Source organism: Anomaloglossus baeobatrachus, chromosome 1 (genome assembly GCF_048569485.1).
Source record: "Anomaloglossus baeobatrachus isolate aAnoBae1 chromosome 1, aAnoBae1.hap1, whole genome shotgun sequence".
In the NCBI taxonomy this organism is placed as follows: Eukaryota; Metazoa; Chordata; class Amphibia; order Anura; family Aromobatidae; genus Anomaloglossus; species Anomaloglossus baeobatrachus.
This window is the reverse complement of record NC_134353.1, coordinates 872,413,882-872,432,999: the sequence shown is the minus strand read 5'-3', so window position 1 is coordinate 872,432,999 and position 19,118 is coordinate 872,413,882. Positions and strand designations below refer to the sequence as shown.

Genomic DNA, 19,118 nt, shown 5'->3' with positions numbered 1-19,118 from the left:
GAGGGGCCTTACACTTTTTAGTGTAATGCTTTGTGTGGCCTCCGGAGGCAGTGCTATACACCCAATCGTCAGAAAACAATCGTCTGGGTCTCCCAATAGGAGCTAGAAGAAAAGGAATTTACGGTAAGTAACAAAATTCCCTTCTTTATCACAGCTGCTGCACCCAGTATACTAAGTGACACATTGCTGAAATCAGGGTCTCTGACCATATGTAATCCTGGTCTCAGATTACATATGAATTACCAGGTGACAGATTCACTTTAAGTTCCCAATTCATGAATTATGGATTTCTTTGTCGCTCCATTGGGAGACCCAGACAATTGGGTGTATAGCTTCTGCCTCCGGAGGCCACACAAAGTATTACACTTTAAAAAGTGTAACCCCTCCCCTCTGCCTATACACCCTCCCGTGGATCACGGGCTCCTCAGTTTTATGCTTTGTGTGGAAGGAGGCACACATCCACTCATGCATTCTCATATTAGTTATATCGGTTGGAAGAAAAGAGGGCCCCCACGGGGCCCCCGGCATGTTCCCTTCTCACCCCACTACGTCGGCGGTGCTGTTAAGGTTGAGTTACCCATTGCGGGTACAAAGGCCGGAGCCTCATGCCGTCTCCTTCACCATCCCTTAGCGGCTCTGGGAGAAGTGGGATCCTGAACGGTCATCCAGTTGCTGGGACCGTGCTCCCTCCGCAGCCCCTGTGGGAATCTGCCGGACCGGAGTCTATTCAACCTCAGGGACCGGGCCCTGCAACTCTAAGGTACTCTGTGTCCCCATTGGGGACGGTGCAGGAGCGCACCTTCTTCCCGGACGCTGCGGCAGCTGCTGAATTGAGAAGGCCGGCGGACTTCCGCGCCGACCGTGCCTGCTTGTCGGGCGCGGTCTCAAATTTAGTCCCCGGCTTCATCGCGGCCTAGTCGCAAAAATCCCGCCCCCGGGCCTGCCTGTCAGGGGTAAGGGCGGGACTGCCGACCTGACGTCGGATTTGAGGGCTGGAGCATCCTGCATGTTTCCTCCCCCCTCACTGATCACTGTGGGGACCCCAGATTCCCGCACTTTCCTGGCGCCGCCCACGGCTCCACTCCTCCCCTGAGATCTCCGGCAGCCATTTTTTGGGCATTCTGCCGGTGGAGGATTCTCAGGAACAGCTCTGCAGCTCCGGGGGACCTAAGGCTGGGAATCTGGAGGCACACACTCCGCTTGTTAGCGGTCGGTAAGCCACACCGGTCACCCGGTGCTGGTCCCCCCTAGGGTGCCGGAATAGATACGTATTTATATATATATTTCTGTTCGGTCGGGCTGTATACCCTGTTTTTTGCCCATATACCCTCAGTGATCATTCTCCTAGGAGACAACAGCATGTCGTCCACAAGGAGCAAAGCTGTTAAGGCACAGGGGTTTTTTGCGGCCTGTACCTCTTGTGGGGCTATGTTACCTGCGGGTTCCACCTACCCTCACTGTGAGCAATGCTCGACCCCTGTTTCACTTGCTCAGCCGGAGCCTCGGTCACTAGTGGACCCCTCGGCTCATGTAGACCCCCCCTGCTCCCCCTGTCCAGGCGGCAGGGACAGAGTTCTCCTCTTTTGCTGAGAAACTCTGAGTCACTTTCACAATCCATGGCTCAGTCTATGGACAAATGGTCTGCCAAGCTGCTAGAAGCTTTGCAGTCCAGACCGGTCCTTACACAGGCCCCGGCCCCTGTTGGATCGTCACCTCCAGGCCCCTCTCGGTCCGAGCCACAGCGCGCTCCCGGGTTGGGCCCTAGGTCCCACGCGGAGGACTCCTGCCAGGACCACAGTCCTAGACAGGCTAAGCGGGCTCGCTGGGAATCTTCCCCGACTTCTTCACGCTGCTCGGGTTCCCAGCTTGAGGACTCTCTGGAGGACGAGGCGGACGTCGCAGCTCAGGGTTCTGACCCTGACGTCGCCCTTAACCTCGATACACCTGAGGGGGACGCATTAGTGAATGATCTTATCTCGTCCATCAACCAGGTGTTGGATCTCTCTCCCCCGCCTCCTACTGTGGAGGAGTCGGCGTCTCAGCAGGAGAAACACCAGTTTCGGTTCCCCAAACGTACACGTAGTGCGTTCTTCGATCACTCTAACTTCAGAGACGCTGTCCAGAAGCCCAGAGCAGTTCCGGACAAGCGCTTTACTAAGCGCCTCACTGACACGCGTTACCCCTTCCCCGCTGAAGTCGTTAAGGGGTGGGCTCAATGTCCCAAGGTGGATCCTCCAGTCTCTAGATTGGCGGCTAGATCTGTGGTATCGGTGGCAGATGGCTCATCGCTAAAGGATGCCACTGACAGGCAGATAGAGCTCCTGGTGAAGTCCATCTATGAGGCCACGGGCGCGTCTTTTGCCCCGGCCTTTGCAGCCGTGTGGGCACTCCAAGCTATCTTGGCTTGTCTGACCGAGATTAATGCTGTCACACGTAATTCTGCTCCGCAAGTTGCGTCTTTGACTTCTCAAGCGTCAGCTTTTTCTTCCTACGCCATGAACGCAGTCCTAGACTCTGCTAGCCGTACAGCTGTGGCATCCGCTAACTCTGTGGCAGTCCGCAGGGCCATGTGGCTGCGCGAATGGAAGGCAGACTCTGCCTCCAAGAGGTTCTTAACCGGTTTGCCGTTTTCTGGCGAACGCTTGTTTGGCGAACGATTGGTTGAGATTATTAAGGAATCCAAGGGAAAGGACTCCTCCTTACCCCAGTCCGGACCTAAGAGACCTCAACAACGGAAAATACAATCGAGGTTTCGGTCCTTTCGTCCCTCCGCCAAGCCCCAATCCTCTTCGTCCAGCAGGCAGGAGAAAGGCCAGAGGAACTCCTATGCGTGGCGGTCCAAGTCACGCCCCCAAAAGGCCGCAGGAGGCACTGCCTCCAAGGCGGCCTCCTCATGACTCTCGGCATCCCCTAACCGCATCCTCGGTCAGTGGCAGGCTCTCCCGCTTTGGCGACGCCTGGTGGCCACATGTTCAAGACCGATGGGTGAGAGACATTCTGTCTCACGGTTACAGGATAGAGTTCAGCTCCCGTCCTGCGGCTCGTTTCTTCAGAACCTCTCCGCCCCCCACTCATCTTGCGTTTCGCCATCAGGGACGAACACCTTCAGTTCGTGGCATTGCCTTTCGGCCTGGCGACAGCTCCACGGGTTTTCACCAAAGTCATGGCATCCGTCGTGGCGGTCCTACACTCTCAGGGCCACTAGGTGATTCCCTACCTAGACTATCTCCTAGTCAGGGCCCCTTCTCGGGTGGCGTGTCAACACAGCCTTACAGTCGCTCTGACGACTCTCCAGCAGTTCGGGTGGATCATCAACTTCCCGAAATCCAAGTTGACACCGACCCAATCACTGACTTACCTCGGGATGGAGTTTCATACACAGTCAGCGGTAGTCAAGCTACCGCGAGACAAACAGCTTTCTCTGCAGGCAGGGGTGCAATCACTTCTTCGGAATCAGTCACACCCCTTAAGGCGCCTCATGCACTTCCTGGGGAAGATGGTGGCAGCGATGGAGGCAGTGCCGTTCGCGCAATTCCATCTACGGCAGCTCCAATGGGACATTCTCCGCAAATGGGACAGGAGTTCGGCTTCCCTCGACAGGACCGTCTCTCTTTCCCTTGCAACCAAGACATCACTTCAGTGGTGGCTCCTTCCCAATTCTCTATCGCAGGGAAAATCCTTCCTACCTCCAACCTGGGCTGTGGTCACCACGGACGCGAGCCTGTCAGGGTGGGGAGCGTTTTTTCTCCACCACAGGGCTCAGGGAATCTGGACTCCGATAGTCTTCCCTTCAGATCAATGTTCTGGAAATAAGGGCAGTGTATCTAGCCCTATTGGCTTATCAGCGGTGACTGGAGGGCAGGCAGATCCGTATCCAGTCGGACAACGCCACTGCCGTTGCATACATCAACCACCAAGGCGGCACTCGCAGTCGTCAAGCCTTCCAGGAAGTCCGGCGGATTCTGCAGTGGGTGGAAGCCACAGCCTCCACCATCTCCGCAGTTCAAATCCCGGGCGTAGAAAACTGGGAAGCAGATTTTCTCAGTCGTCAGGGCATGGATGCGGGGGAATGGTCTCTGCACCCAGAAGTGTTTCGAGAGATCTGTCGCCGCTGGGGAACGCCGGGCGTCGATCTCATGGCGTCACGGCACAACAACAAAGTCCCGGCATTCATGGCACGGTCTCAGGATCACAGAGCTCTGGCGGCGGACGCGTTAGTTCAGGACTGGTCGCAGTTCCGACTGCCTTATGTGTTTCCTCCTCTGGCGATGCTGCCCAGAGTGTTACGCAAGATCAGGTCCGACTGCCGTCGCGCCATTCTCGTCGCTCCAGACTGGCCGAGGCGGTCGTGGTACCCGGATCTGTGGCATCTCACGGTGGGTCAGCCGTGGGCGCTTCCAGACCGCCCAGACTTGCTGTCACAAGGGCCATTTCTTCATCGTTCCTTATGGGAGACCCAGACCATGGAATGTATAGCTTCTGCCTCCGGAGGACACACAAAGTACTACACTAAAAGTGTAGCTCCTCCCTCCGAGCATATACACTCCCCGGATGACAAATCCAACCAGTTCAATGCTTTGTGTTCAGGAGGTCACACACACACACACATGCATTCTCTGATTTTTGATTTTTGATTTTTTGATTTCAAAGATTTGGAAGAAAACGGGTCCAATCTGGACTCCCGGCATGTCCCTTCTCACCCCACTGTGTCGGCGGTGCTGTTAAGGTTGATTTTACAAGGCTGGAGCCTTCACATGCCGCGCTCCTTCACCATCCTCTGAGGCTCTGGCTTGAAGTGGGAGCCATCACGGTTCTCACTGCTTTGCAGGAGACCGGTCTCCATCCGCAGCCCTTTTCAGGATCCTGGCACCTCCCAGGGACCTGGCACCTGCGTCTCACAAGCTAAGTACTGAGACGTTATTACCACAGACAGTGGTCTTTCCAGGGGTCCCTTGTACTTTATATGTTTAGGAGAGTGTGTTTTATAACTGTGTTAACATTTCCGGCCGGTTCTCCAGTTCTCACTGGAGAACCGCGCCGATGGTGCCTGCACGCTGGCCGCATGTTTAAATCTAGGCCCCAGCTTCGCCTGAGGCCTAGTTTCGATTCTCTACCCCTGCATGTCAGTCAGTGCAGAGGGACGGTGTGGCTCCGCCCAGCGGCTGTTCAGCACAGGGAACGGACACTCCTCACTGAGGAAGGATTCCCTCCCCTGTATACCTCATTTGCCCTCCAGATCCTGCTCTCAGAGTAGGCCCCGCCCCCTCTCCTTGCTCCGGCGCCATTTTCTCAGCGTTCTCAATGTCTGCATTAACCACATTGTGACAAATGGAGGCCTGGGCTGGGGGATCTGGAGGGCACAGAGATGTCCCTATGTCAAACGGTCTGGCAAGCCACAACCTCCGGTTGTGCAGCTGCTTATATACTCTGTTTATATACTCTGCTGGGGGTCATTCTGGACAGAGCCCCCACTTCTGCAGCATGTCTCACATCAGAGCAAGGCTGTTCTTATTATACACTGCATGTAGACTCGTACTGCCTGTACCGAGCACATAACCACATTGGGATGCTTGCTCTAACATAGTGGTCTCTCAGCCTGGAAGCTCATCAGTGGTCCCTCCAGCTGCTCCGGCTCCGGTGGCTGATCCCCCGGTTTGGGCAGAATCCCTCTCTCCAGGGGACAGCTGTCCCGGACACTGCTGAGCATGCATCAGCCCCCTTCTCAGGGCGCTTCTGCTGCTACGGCTCGCTCAGCAAAGCTCACAGAGGATTCCTCATCTGGTCTCAGTCCCCGTCCTCCTAAAATGGAGTCGCAGGGTCCCCTTTCCTTCCTCGTCCCGCAGCTCTGATTCACGAGCCGACTCGCAGGACGAGGAGGATGCTTTTTCTAGGGGCTCGGACGCTACGTCATGTACGTTGATCTGTCCGAAGGTGACGCAGATGCTAATGATTTGATTGCGTCCATTATATTTGTACTGGACTTCAATCAGCCTGTATCAGGGGTGCATTCCATTCTGGCAGAAAGGCATTAGTATACCTTAAGAGAACAAGGAGTGTGTTCCTTAACCACTCCAGTTTGTCACCCCACTGTGTCCAAGCCCAGAGCCTGTCCTGACAGACGCTTCCCAAAGCGTGGTTCTGATGACTGTTTCCCCCTCCCACCAGTGGTGGTCAGGGAGTGGGCTCATTCACCAAGGGTGGACCCTCCGGTGTCTAGGCTTTCAGCCCGGACAGTTGTATCAGTGGCTGACGGCTCCTCTCTAAGGATCCCACTGTCCGCCAGGTTGTCCTTCTGGCCAAATCTATATATGAGGCAGCAGGGGCCTCGTTCTCCCCATCTTTTGCAGCAGTGCGGGCTCTCAAAGCCATCTCTGCTTCTCTAGAGGAGATGCATCCCCTCACCTAGGGACTTTAGGCCCGAAGTGGTTGCCTTAACTTCCAGGCTTCAGTCTTTTCATCCTAGGCCATGTCTGCCATGCTGGAGACTGTCACCGCACTGCGGTGGCCTCGACTACTTCCCTCGCTATCCGCAGGCTCCTGTGGCTTCGAGAGTGGAAGGCAGATGCTTTTCAGAAGTTCCTTGCTGGGTTCCCTTTGCTGGGACCAGTCTATTCGGTGAACAACTGGATGAAATTATTACGGAAGTTTTTTGGCAGGAAGAGTACTTCCATGCCACAAACCCAGGAAACCTGTCCAGAGCAGGAACCAGATGAGGTTTCGTTCCTTTCGTTCCTCTAACTGGTCGTCCTCTAAGCCCTCGGCCTCGTCCACTAACTCAGCCAAGGTCCGTAAATCAACTGGCGCATGAAGACGCGTCCTCAGAAGTCCGCAGGAGCTACGGCCACCAGGCAGCCTCCTCTTGTTTATCTGGCCGCGCCAGCAACGTCCTTGGTCGGTGGCAGGCTCTCCCGCTTGGGCGACGTGTGGTTTCAACACGTCTTCGATCAGGGGGTGTGGGTTACCATCTCCCACGGCTACAGAATGGAATTCTTTCCAGGCCGCCAAACAGATTTTTCTGTCAACTCCCCCCTGCTCCAAGGCCGCCGCATTCTCACAGGCCGTGGCATTCTTGCAGGCCAATGGAGTAATTGTACCAGTTCTCAACTGGGAACGGTTCTGAGATTTTTACTCAAAACTCTTCCTAGTCCCCGAAAGGGACGGTGCTTTCCGACCTGGATCTCAAGCTTCTCAACAAGCATGTCAGCTGCGGCATTTTTGCATGGAATCTCTGCGATCAGTCAATGACCCAAGGAGATTTCTTAGCATCCATCGACATCAGAGATGTCTTTCTACTTGTGCCAACCGCAGTTTCTCACCAGCGTTGGCTACGTTTTGTAATCGAAGAGGAACATTTCCAATTCGTGGCTCTCCCCTTCGGGTTCGCCACGGCCCCTCGTGTATTCACAAGGTCATGACAGCAGTGGTTGCGGTTCTGCACCTCCAGGGGTTGGTAGTGTTTCCTTTCCTGGACGACCTTCTAGTAAGGCTTCATCCAGTGCAGACTGTCAGTGGACTGTCTCGCTCACTCTCAGCGGAGTGTCTCGCTCACTCTCGCCACGCTTGCAAGTCCACTCTGACCTTGCGTCCCTAGGGATGCAATTCCAGACTTTGCTGGCACTTGTGAAGCTGCCCTTAGTCAAACAGCAGTCCCTTCATCTGGCGGTTCGCTCTCTGCTGAGACTCCGCCGTCATTCCATCAAGTGCTGGGTCAGATGGTGGCGTCAATGGAAGCTCCGCTGTTGGGACAAGCGGACCTCTTCCTTGCACAGGCTGGTGGCTCTGTCGCCACAGACCAGGAGCTCTCTTTAGTGGTGGCTTCGGCCCCTCTCTCTGAGGGACGCTCTTTTCTGGCCCCGTCCTGGGTGATTCTCACCACGGACGCCAGTCTATCCGGCTGGGGAGCAGTGTTTCTCCACCACAGAGCACAGGGCACTTGGACTCCGTCCGAATCAGCCCTCTCAATCAATGTGCTGGAAATCAGGGCTGTACTCCTAGCTCTCGTAGTTTTTCTTCAGCGCTCTATTGGGAGACCCAGACGATTGGGGTATAGCTACTGCCCTCTGGAGGCCACACAAAGCACTACATTAAAAGTGCAAGGCCCCTCCCCCTCTGGCTATACCCCCCCCCGTGGTATCACGGGTTCTCCAGTTTTAGCTTTGTGTGCGAAGGAGGTCAGACATTCCATGCATAGCTCCACAGATTTTAGTCAGCAGTAGCTGCTGACTGTTTCGGATGGAAGAAAAGAGGACACATATAGTGTTCCCAGCATGCTCCCTTCTCACCCCTGGATGGTGTTGTAAGGTTGAGGTACCTATTGCTGGTACAGGGCTGGAGCCTGACATGCTGTTTTCCTTCCACATCCCCTTGTAGGGCTCTGTGGAAGTGGGATCCTGCCGGCCTCTCAGCTCTGACGCCGGGCTCCATCCACAGACCCATAGCACCTGATGGATTCGGAGCAGGAGTACGATCAGGGACAGGCCCTGCATCATACAGGTACTCTGTGTCCCCGGCAGGCACAGACACACTCCGGGCTGGCTGGGTGTTGTAGTGCGCCGGGGACCGCAACGTGGAGTTGGTGTCCCTACAGATTACTGGGGGACTTTTTTGTGTATGGGAACGCAGCGCCGACCCCCTCTGGACCGGGCGGCGCTGCTGTGACTTGTGGTGCGCCGGGGATCCGCCGTCCGCGCTTTTACGGCGGCGGCGGTTATAAATTTAGTCCCCGGCTTTTTGGGCCTAGGACGCCGGCAGCTCCGATTCGTTCCCGCCCCCACCCTGTCAATCAGGGTAGGGGAGAGACGCTGTTCGCTAGCAGCGACGAAGGCTGGAGCCTGATTTACATGCTCCAGCCCTCACACTAGGCACAGAGGGAAGCAGGCTTCCCGCTCTTGGCCAGGAACGCCCAGGGCCCGCCCCCCTTCCTCTCTCGAGACGCCGGCAGCCATTACATGCATGCCTGGCTGGAGGAAGGACGCAAGGCTCTGGGAGACCTGGACTAGGGGCTATCTGGCGACCACACACCCGCTTTTTAAGCGGGCGGTAAGCGATTTTTCTGTGCTGGTCCCTCTAGTGCCTCACGGTGTATCAGTGTACTGGGTACAGATATATAGATATTGTATTTCTTGCACTGTGAGGTGCGCTTCTGGCTGCATATCCCAGATCGCTCTGTGGAAGCAGCAACATGTCATCCTCAAAACGCAAGGCGGCCAAGGCAAAAAGGGCTGTGTATACTGCGTGTGCTGCATGTGGGGCTAATCTACCAGCAGGCTCCGATGACCCCCATTGTGTGCAATGCTCCGACCCGGTGCTGCTTCGCCAGCCGGAGTCAGGAGAGGTAGCGACCCAGGCTGAGACGCTTGTAAGTTCTGCCCCGGTGACAGGGACAGACTTTGCAGTTTTTGCAGATAATATGTCTGTGTCTATGGCAAAAATCCTTGAAACCTTGCAATCTATGCATGGGGCTCAGTCTCTGGGCACGGCGAGGCCTCTGTCCTCAGGTCCCCCTTACTTGGAATGTATCCAGCCCACAGGGGGGTCCCCGGCTTCACAGGCCGAGGATTATGACTCAGATGATGGCCCCAGCCACCCTAAGCGAGCTCGCTGGGAAAGACCCTCGACGTCTTCACACTGCTCAGGGTCTCAGCGCAATCAGTCTCCCTGTGATGTGTCTGATGAGAGTGATCAGGAATCCACTCCTGGAACCCCTCTCAACCTGGATACCCCGGATGGGGATGCCATGGTAAACGACCTTATCTCAGCCATCAATAGGCTGTTGGATATTTCTCCCCCAGCCCCTTCAGCAGAAGAGGCGGCGGCGGAGCAGGAGAAGTTTCGTTTCCTTTATCCCAAGCGTAAATTGAGTGCTTTGTTAGATCACTCTGACTTCAGAGAATCAATCCAGAAGCACGACGCTCACCCAGAAAGGCGTTTCTCTAAACGATCTAAAGATACGCGTTTCCCTTTCCCCCCTGAGGTGGTCAAGCGCTGGACACAGTGTCCAAAGGTAGACCCCCCGATTTCCAAACTTGCAGCTAGATCCATAGTTGCAGTGGAGGATGGCGCTTCACTTAAAGATGCCAATGACAGACAGATGGACCTTTGGTTAAAATCTGTCTATGAAGCTATCGGCGCGTCGTTTGCTCCGGCATTCGCAGCCGTATGGGCACTCCAGGCTATTTCAGCTGGCTTAGCAAAAGTGGATGCTATCATGCATCCAGCAGTGCCGCAAGTGGCGCACCTTACCACGCAGATGTCGGCGTTTGCGTCTTACGCTATCAATGCGGTCCTAGAATCTACCAGTCGCACCTCAATGGCGTCCGCCAATTCGGTAGTTTTGCGCAGAGCCTTGTGGTTAAAGGACTGGAAAGCAGATGCTGGTTCCAAAAAATGTTTAACCAGTTTGCCTTTGTCTAGAGATAGACTGTTTGGCGAGCCATTGGCTGACATCATTAAGCAGTCCAAGGGTAAAGACTCCTCTTTACCACAACCCAGAACATCCAAACCTCAGCAGAAAAAGTGGCAGCAGAGGTTTCAGTCCTTTCGAGGTTCGGGCAAGACACCATTTACCTCGTCCAAAGGGACTCAGAGGACGCAAAGAAACTCAGATTCGTGGCGGACTCACACACGCCCCAAGAAAGCAAATGGAGGTACCGCTTCCAAAGCGGCTACCTCATGACTTCCAGCCCCCCCCCCTCCGCATCGCCGGTCGGGGGCAGGCTCTCCCGCTTTTCCGGCATTTGGATGTCACAGGTCAAAGACCGGTGGGTGACGGACATTTTGTCTCGCGGGTACAGAATCGAGTTCAATTCTCGTCCTCCAGCTCGGTTCTTCAGAACCTCCCCACATCCAGACCGAGCAGTTGCTCTGCTGCAGGCGGTGGATTCCCTAAAAGCGGAAGGAGTGGTGATCCCAGTCCCTCCTCAGGAACAAGGGCAAGGGTTTTACTCCAATCTCTTTGTGGTTCCAAAAAAGGACGGCTCGTTCCGTCCTGTTCTGGACCTAAAACGGCTCAACAAACATGTGCACGCCAGGAGGTTCCGGATGGAAACCCTCCGCTCTGTCATTGCCTCAATGTCCAGAGGAGACTTCCTTGCCTCAATAGACATCAAAGATGCTTATCTCCACGTGCCAATTGCTACAGAACATCAACGTTTTCTACGTTTTGTGATAGGAGACGACCATTTTCAGTTCGTAGCTCTTCCATTTGGTCTGGCGACAGCCCCACGGGTCTTCACCAAGGTCATGGCGGCGGTGGTAGCAGTCTTGCACTCTCAGGGACACTCGGTGATCCCTTACCTAGACGACTTATTGGTCAAAGCTCCCTCTCAGGAGGCATGTCAGCACAGCCTGAATGCTACGCTGGAGACTCTACAGTCTTTCGGATGGATCATCAACTTTCCAAAGTCGATCCTATCACCGACTCAGTCACTAACGTATCTTGGCATGGAGTTTCATACTCTAGCAGCGATAGTGAAGCTGCCGCTGAACAAGCAGCGGTCACTACAGACAGGGGTGCAATCTCTCCTGCAGGGCCAGTTGCATCCCTTGCGGCGTCTCATGCATTTCCTAGGGAAGATGGTGGCAGCCATGGAAGCAGTTCCCTTTGCGCAGTTTCATCTGCGCCCACTTCAATGGGACATTCTCCGCCAATGGGACGGGAAGTCAACGTCCCTGGACAGGAAAGTCTCGCTTTCCCAGACGACCAAGGACTCTCTACAATGGTGGCTCCTTCCCACCTCATTATCTCAGGGAAGATCCTTCCTGCCCCCATCCTGGGCAGTAGTTACGACAGATGCGAGTCTGTCGGGGTGGGGAGCAGTGTTTCTCCACCACAGGGCTCAGGGGACGTGGACTCCGCAGGAGTCCACCCTTCAGATCAATGTTCTGGAAATCAGAGCAGTGTATCTTGCCCTACTAGCCTTCCAGCAGTGGCTGGAAGGAAAGCAGATCCGAATCCAATCGGACAACTCCACAGCGGTGGCATACATCAACCACCAAGGAGGGACGCGCAGTCGGCAAGCCTTCCAAGAAGTCCGGCGCATTCTAATGTGGGTGGAGGACAGAGCATCCACCATATCCGCGGTTCACATCCCAGGCGTAGAAAACTGGGAAGCAGACTTCCTCAGTCGCCAGGGCATGGACGCAGGGGAATGGTCCCTTCACCCGGACGTGTTTCAGGAAATCTGTCGCCGCTGGGGAGTGCCGGACGTCGACCTAATGGCATCCCGGCACAACAACAAGGTCCCGGCATTCATGGCGAGGTCGCGCGATCAAAGAGCTCTGGCGACAGACGCCTTGGTTCAAGATTGGTCGCAGTTTCAGCTCCCTTACGTGTTTCCGCCTCTGGCGCTCTTGCCCAGAGTGCTACGCAAGATCAGATCCGAGTGCAGCCGCATCATACTCGTCGCTCCAAACTGGCCGAGGAGGTCGTGGTATCCGGATCTGTGGCATCTCACGATCGGTCGACCGTGGTCACTGCCAGACCGACCAGACTTACTGTCCCAAGGGCCGTTTTTCCATCAGAATTCTGCGGCCCTGAACCTGACTGTGTGGCCATTGAGTCCTGGATCCTAGCATCTGCAGGATTATCTCAAGGAGTGGTTGCCACAATGAGACAAGCTAGAAAGTCGAATTCTGCTAAGATCTACCACAGAACGTGGAAGATTTTCTTATCCTGGTGCTCGGCCCAGGGAGTGTCTCCCTGGCCATTTGCATTACCCAAGTTTCTTTCCTTCCTGCAATCGGGGTTAGAAAAGGGCTTGTCGCTCAGCTCCCTTAAAGGGCAAGTTTCGGCACTATCCGTGTTTTTTCAGAAGCGTCTAGCACGTCTTCCTAAGGTGCGCACGTTCCTGCAGGGGGTCTGTCATATTGTGCCCCCGTACAAGCGACCGTTAGATCCATGGGATCTGAACAGGGTACTAGTTGCTCTCCAGAAGCCGCCCTTCGAGCCTCTGAAGGAAGTTTCCTTTTCTCGGCTGTCGCAGAAAGTGGCGTTTCTTGTTGCGATCACATCGCTTCGGCGTGTGTCTGAGCTGGCAGCTCTGTCATCCAAGGCTCCCTTCCTGGTGTTCCACCAGGACAAGGTTGTGCTGCGCCCCATTCCGGAGTTTCTTCCTAAGGTCGTATCCTCTTTTCATCTTAATCAGGATATTTCCTTGCCTTCTTTTTGCCCTCATCCGGTTCACCGGTATGAAAAGGACTTACGTTTGCTAGATCTGGTGAGAGCACTCAGAATCTACATTTCCCACACGGCGCCCATACGCCGTGCCGATGCACTTTTCGTCCTTGTCGCTGGTCCGCGCAAGGGGTTGCAGGCTTCTAAAGCCACCCTGGCTCGATGGATCAAAGAACCAATTCTAGAGGCCTACCGTTCTGCGGGGCTTCCGGTTCCTTCAGGGCTAAAAGCCCACTCAACCAGAGCCGTGGGTGCGTCCTGGGCATTACGTCACCAGGCTTCGGCTCAACAGGTGTGCCAGGCAGCTACCTGGTCCAGTCTGCACACTTTCACCAAGCATTATCAGGTGCATACCTATGCTTCGGCGGATGCCAGCTTAGGTAGAAGAGTCCTGCAGGCGGCAGTGACACCCCCATAGGGGAGGGCTGTTTTGCAGCTCTAACATGAGGTATTTATTTACCCACCCAGGGACAGCTTTTGGACGTCCCAATCGTCTGGGTCTCCCAATAGAGCGCTGAAGAAGGGAATTTTGTTACTTACCGTAAATTCCTTTTCTTCTAGCTCTTATTGGGAGACCCAGCACCCGCCCTGTTGTCCTTCGGGATGTTTTTTTGTTGTTTGCGGGTACACATGTTGTTCATGTTGAACGGTTTTTCAGTTCTCCGATGTTATTCGGAGTTAATTTGTTTAAACCAGTTATTGGCTTCCTCCTTCTTGCTTTGGCACTAAAACTGGAGAACCCGTGATACCACGGGGGGGGTATAGCCAGAGGGGGAGGGGCCTTGCACTTTTAATGTAGTGCTTTGTGTGGCCTCCAGAGGGCAGTAGCTATACCCCAATCGTCTGGGTCTCCCAATAAGAGCTAGAAGAAAAGGAATTTACGGTAAGTAACAAAATTCCCTTCTTCACCACCTGTCGGTGGGCAAGCACATTCGAGTCCAGTCAGATAACGCGATAGCAGTTGCCTACTTCAATCACCAAGGCGGGACTCGCACCCGCCTAGCAATGTTGGAAATTCAACGTATTCCTTCAGTGGGCGGAGGACTCCAAGTCCACCATATCCGCAGTCCACATCCCAGTCGTTGAAAACTGGGAGGCAGATTATCTCAGCCGTCAAACCGTGGACAGCGGCGAGTGGGCCCTGCATCCGGCAGTGTTTCGCACAACAACAAGGTCCCGGTTTACGTGGCTCGCTCCCACGATCCTCAGGCCTTGGCAGCGGACGTGCTGGTTCAAGATTGGTCCCAGTTCCGTCTGGCCTACGTGTTTCCCCCCTTGCTCTCTTGCCCAGTGTCCTGCGCAAGATCAGAATGGAGGGCCGTCGGGTCGTACTCATCGCCCCAGACTGGCCCAGGCGAGCTTGGTTCCCAGATCGCCTCCGTTTGTCCGTAGAGGTGCCGTGGCATCTCCCGGACCGGCCAGACCTTCTCTCTCACGGTCCGTTTTTCCACCAGAATTCTGCGGCTCTCAGATTGACGGCGTGGCTCTTGAGCCCTGAATCCTTACGGCTTCAGGCATTCCTTCCGAGGTCATCTTCACTATGACTCAGGCTCGGAAGTCTTCCTCGGCCAGGATTTACCACAGGACTTGGAGAATTTTCCTGTCCTGGTGTCGTTCTTCCGGCCATGCCCCTTGGCCGTTTTTTCCTCGCCGACCATCCTGTCCTTTCTACAGTCCGGTCTGCAAATAGGACTGTCCCTCAATTCCCTCAAGGGACAGGTCTCGGCTCTGTCAGCGTTGCTCCAGCGGCGTATCGCCCGGCTGGCCCAGGTGCGCACCTTCATGCAGGGCGCATCTCACATCATTCCGCCTTACCGGCGGCCTCTGGATCCCTGAGACCTTAATCTGGTCCTCACGGCCTTACAGAAACCCCCCTTTGAGCCTCTTAGGGAGGTTTCGTTGTTTCGTTTTTCACAGAAAAGTGTTTTTTCTGGTGGCCATAATTTCTCTCAGGAGAGTCTCTGATTTGACTGTGCTCTCTTCGGAGTCACCCTTTTTGGTTTTTTTCACCAAGACAAGGTGGTTCTCCGTCCGACTCCGGGCCTTCTCCCTAAGGTGGTGTCTCCCTTCCACCTTAACCAGGACATTTCATTGTCTTCCCTTTGTTCGGCCCCTGTGCATCGCTTTGAGAAAGCGTTGCATCCTTTAGATTTGGTGCGGACGCTCCGGATCTATGTGACACGCACCGCTGTTCTTAGGCGGTGCACCCCTCTTTTTGTGCTGACCACAGGTCAGCGCAAGGGTCTCTCTGCTTCTAAACCGACCCTAGCGCGTTGGATTAGGTCGGCCATATCCGATGCTTACCAATGTTCTCAGGTGCCTCCCCCGCCGGGGATTAAGGCGCACTCGACCAGAGCTGTCGGTGCCTCTTGGGCTACGGCTCAGCAGGTCTGTCAGGCTGCCACTTGGTCTAGTCTGCACACCCTTTCGAAGCACTACCAAGTGCATGCTCATGCTTCGGCAGATGCGAGCTTGGGCAGATGCATCCTTTGGACGGCTGTCGCCCATTTGTGAAGTTAGGTTTGCCTACTTCTCAGTTTCTGTTTATTCCCACCCATGGACTGCTTTGAGACGTCCCATGGTCTGGGTCTCCCATAAGGAACGATGAAGAAAAAGAGAATTTTGTTTACTTACCGTAAATTCTTTTTCTTATAGTTCCGACATGGGAGACCCAGCACCCTCCCTGTTGGCAGCTTTCTTGTTCCGTGTGTTTTCACCGGCTGTTGTTGTAGACAGAGGTTCCGGTTATTCCGGGTTTTACTCTATCTCTGCTTATGGGTGGATGTCCTCCTTCAGCTTTTGCACTAAACTGGTTGGATTTGTCATCCGGGGAGTGTATATGCTCGGAGGGAGGAGCTACACTTTTAGTGTAGTACTTTGTGTGTCCTCCGGAGGCAGAAGCTATACACCCCATGGTCTGGGTCTCCCATGGCGGAACTATAAGAAAAAGAATTTACGGTAAGTAAACAAAATTCTCTTTTTTTCCATCTGAATTCTGTGGCTCTCAACCTGACTGTGTGGCCATTGAGTCCTGGCTCCTAGCGTCTTCAGTATTATCTCAGGATGTCATTGCCACCATGAGACAGGCCAGGAAGCCAACGTCCGCCAAGATCTATTACAGGTCTTGGCAAATCTTCTTATCCTGGTGCTCTGATAAAGGTTTTCCTCCATGGACGTTTGCCTTACCCACTTTTCTTTCATTCCTCCAATCCGGAATGGTCAAGGGTTTGTCACTCGGCTCTCTCAAGGGCCAAGTATCGGCGCTCTCCGTATTTTTTCAAAAGCGTCTAGCCAGGCTTCCGCAGGTCCGCACGTTCCTGCAGGGAGTTTGCCACATAGTCCCACCTTACAAGCGTCCGCTGGAACCCTGGGATCTTAACAGGGTGCTAACGGCTCTTCAGAAACCACCTTTCGAGCCGCTGCGGGATGTCTCTTTATCACGTCTTTCGCAAAAGGTGGCCTTTCTAGTGGCAGTTACATCACTCCGGAGAGTGTCTGAGCTTGCAGCGCTATCATGCAAAGCCCCCTTCCTGGTGTTTCACCAGGATAAGGTGGTTCTGAGTCCGGTTCCGGAATTTCTCCCTAAGGTGGTATCTCCTTTTCATCTCAATCAGGATATCTCCTTACCTTCATTTTGCCCTAATCCAATTCACCAATGTGAAAAGGATTTGCACTCTTTGGATCTGGTGAGAGCACTCCGGTTCTACGTGTCTCGCACGGCGCCCCTGCGTCGTTCAGATGCGCTCTTTGTCCTTGTCGCTGGCCAGCGTAAGGGTTCGCAGGCTTCCAAGTCAACCTTGGCTCGGTGGATCAAGGAACCGATTCTCGAAGCCTACCGCTCTTCTGGGCTTCCGCTTCCTTCAGGGCTGAAAGCCCATTCTACCAGAGCCGTGGGTGCGTCCTGGGCATTGCGGCATCGGGCTACGGCTCAGCAGGTGTGTCAGGCAGCGACGTGGTCTAGTCTGCACACTTTCACGAAACACTATCAAGTGCATACCTATGCTTCGGCAGACGCCAGTCTAGGTAGGCGAGTCCTTCAGGCGGCGGTTGCCCACCTGTAAGAGGGCCGTTTCGGCTCTTTTTATTGAGGTATTCTTTTACCCACCCAGGGACTGCTTTTGGACGTCCCAATTGTCTGGGTCTCCCAATGGAGCGACAAAGAAGAAGGGAATTTTGTTTACTTACCGTAAATTCCTTTTCTTCTAGCTCCTATTGGGAGACCCAGCACCCGCCCCTGTTCCCTTCGGGCTGGTTGTTCTTTTGTGTACACATGTTGTTCATGTTGAATTGTTCTTTTGGTTCATGGTTCAGTTCTCCGAACATCCTTCGGATTGAATTTACCCTAGACCAATTCATAAGTCTTCTCCTTCCTGCTTTTGCACCAAAACTGAGGAGCCCGTGATCCACGGGAGGGTGTATAGGCAGAGGGGAGGGGTTACACTTTTTAAAGTGTAATACTTTGTGTGGCCTCCGGAGGCAGAAGCTATACACCCAATTGTCTGGGTCTCCCAATAGGAGCTAGAAGAAAAGGAATTTACGGTAAGTAAACAAAATTCCCTTCTTTTGAAACCATTTCTTTCTCTTGATATTTTTGGGGGTCCTGTTCAAATTAATGAACATTGGCACAAAATGTTTGAATTGCATGATTTTTTTGGAGAGATATTTTACTTTTACTTCTTTTAAGAGAAAAATAAATATTTCAGTAATCTTTAAAATATTATTTGGTTTTCAACTACACACAAAACATATTAGATATTTTAATCCACTCAAGCACCAGAGTACAAAAAAAAAAAAATGTTGAGAATGATCCAGATAACCAAAACCGTCCCCGTTCTTAATCCAAAATAAAGTCTGAATTGGCCTCTGTGTATGATTTACAAGGTTCCTAGACAAATAGGAAATTCCTGTGTATTCTGCCTTTCATTGATTTGATTGACTTCTATTCAGCCATTACGGGGTTTAATTTTTACGATGCAGAAAAAATAATGATCACTTATTGCTGTGGATTCTGCTCAGAAACCCAGTGAGACTTGGCCATACGTGGATTAATGGGCTTATCGATCCCCGGCACGGAAACCTCCAGCCACAAATCTGAGGGCCATCTACCGTATCCGGGTTAAATCTTTTCTTATCTTCATCACATTTTTTTACATGAAAAATCTTCCATGTTGGGGTATATCTGTACTAAAGCTTCAATGAGACGTCCGTGTAAAAGTCAGTGCATGGACTGGCCATGGGCCTTGCGCCTCCTGAGCCGAACTTGACATCCTCATAGGTCTTTTTGAGGCCGGTCCGTGCATGGGCGTCTCTGCCGCAGACATAGTAGCTAGACCATTGATGTTGGAGAAGAGAGCCAACGTCTACCTTCTCGGTGAATTTCACTGGTAATGGGGTTAGGCACTGTAATAAAGTCTGGGCAGCAAACAATTGCCACATTCCCACTATTAATATGTCGGTAGTTCAAGACTCCACCGATGACTAGGACAGAGCGCGTCCATTCCTCCTCTTATAGATAATGGTGGGGGGGGACATGCTGTTTGAGATCCTCACTAGGTTTTTTCCATGTTTGCCATATTTTTTCATAGTTGTAACTGGCAATCGCTGGACGCTCCCAATGGTCGGCCCTCTGACCCAAGAATTGGTCTTACAGTATAATTTTCAGATACCTCTATGTGAATAATTAGTCGGGTACAGGATCTAATCATTTATTTATTTTTTAATTTATAAAGGTTTTCGACTTATTGAACCGGAAAACCAAATTGAGAGTCCTCGAAGATGGCAAGCAGCAGGTGCAGGTGGTCGGCCTACAGGAAAGAGAAGTGAAATGTGTAGAAGATGTTCTGAAACTCATCGAGATCGGCAATAGCTGCAGGTATGATCCGCAATGAGTCCACTTTATACATTTATTGGGCCTTACTACTATGTAGATTCAGTTTTTCGATGC

The 19,118-nt window shown here is 53.4% G+C and overlaps 1 protein-coding gene across 4 annotated transcripts in view; it reads left to right on the top strand.

The window, feature by feature from the left end:
* Window positions 1–19,118, top strand: part of KIF2A (kinesin family member 2A) — a 186,389-nt gene that overhangs the window by 112,784 nt on the left and 54,487 nt on the right. For all 4 annotated transcript variants that reach the window (XM_075326312.1, XM_075326303.1, XM_075326328.1 and 1 more), the window contains exon 13: window positions 18,904–19,046. In XM_075326312.1, the coding sequence (XP_075182427.1) occupies window positions 18,904–19,046 (143 nt within the window). The remainder of the gene's footprint in view (window positions 1–18,903; window positions 19,047–19,118) is intronic.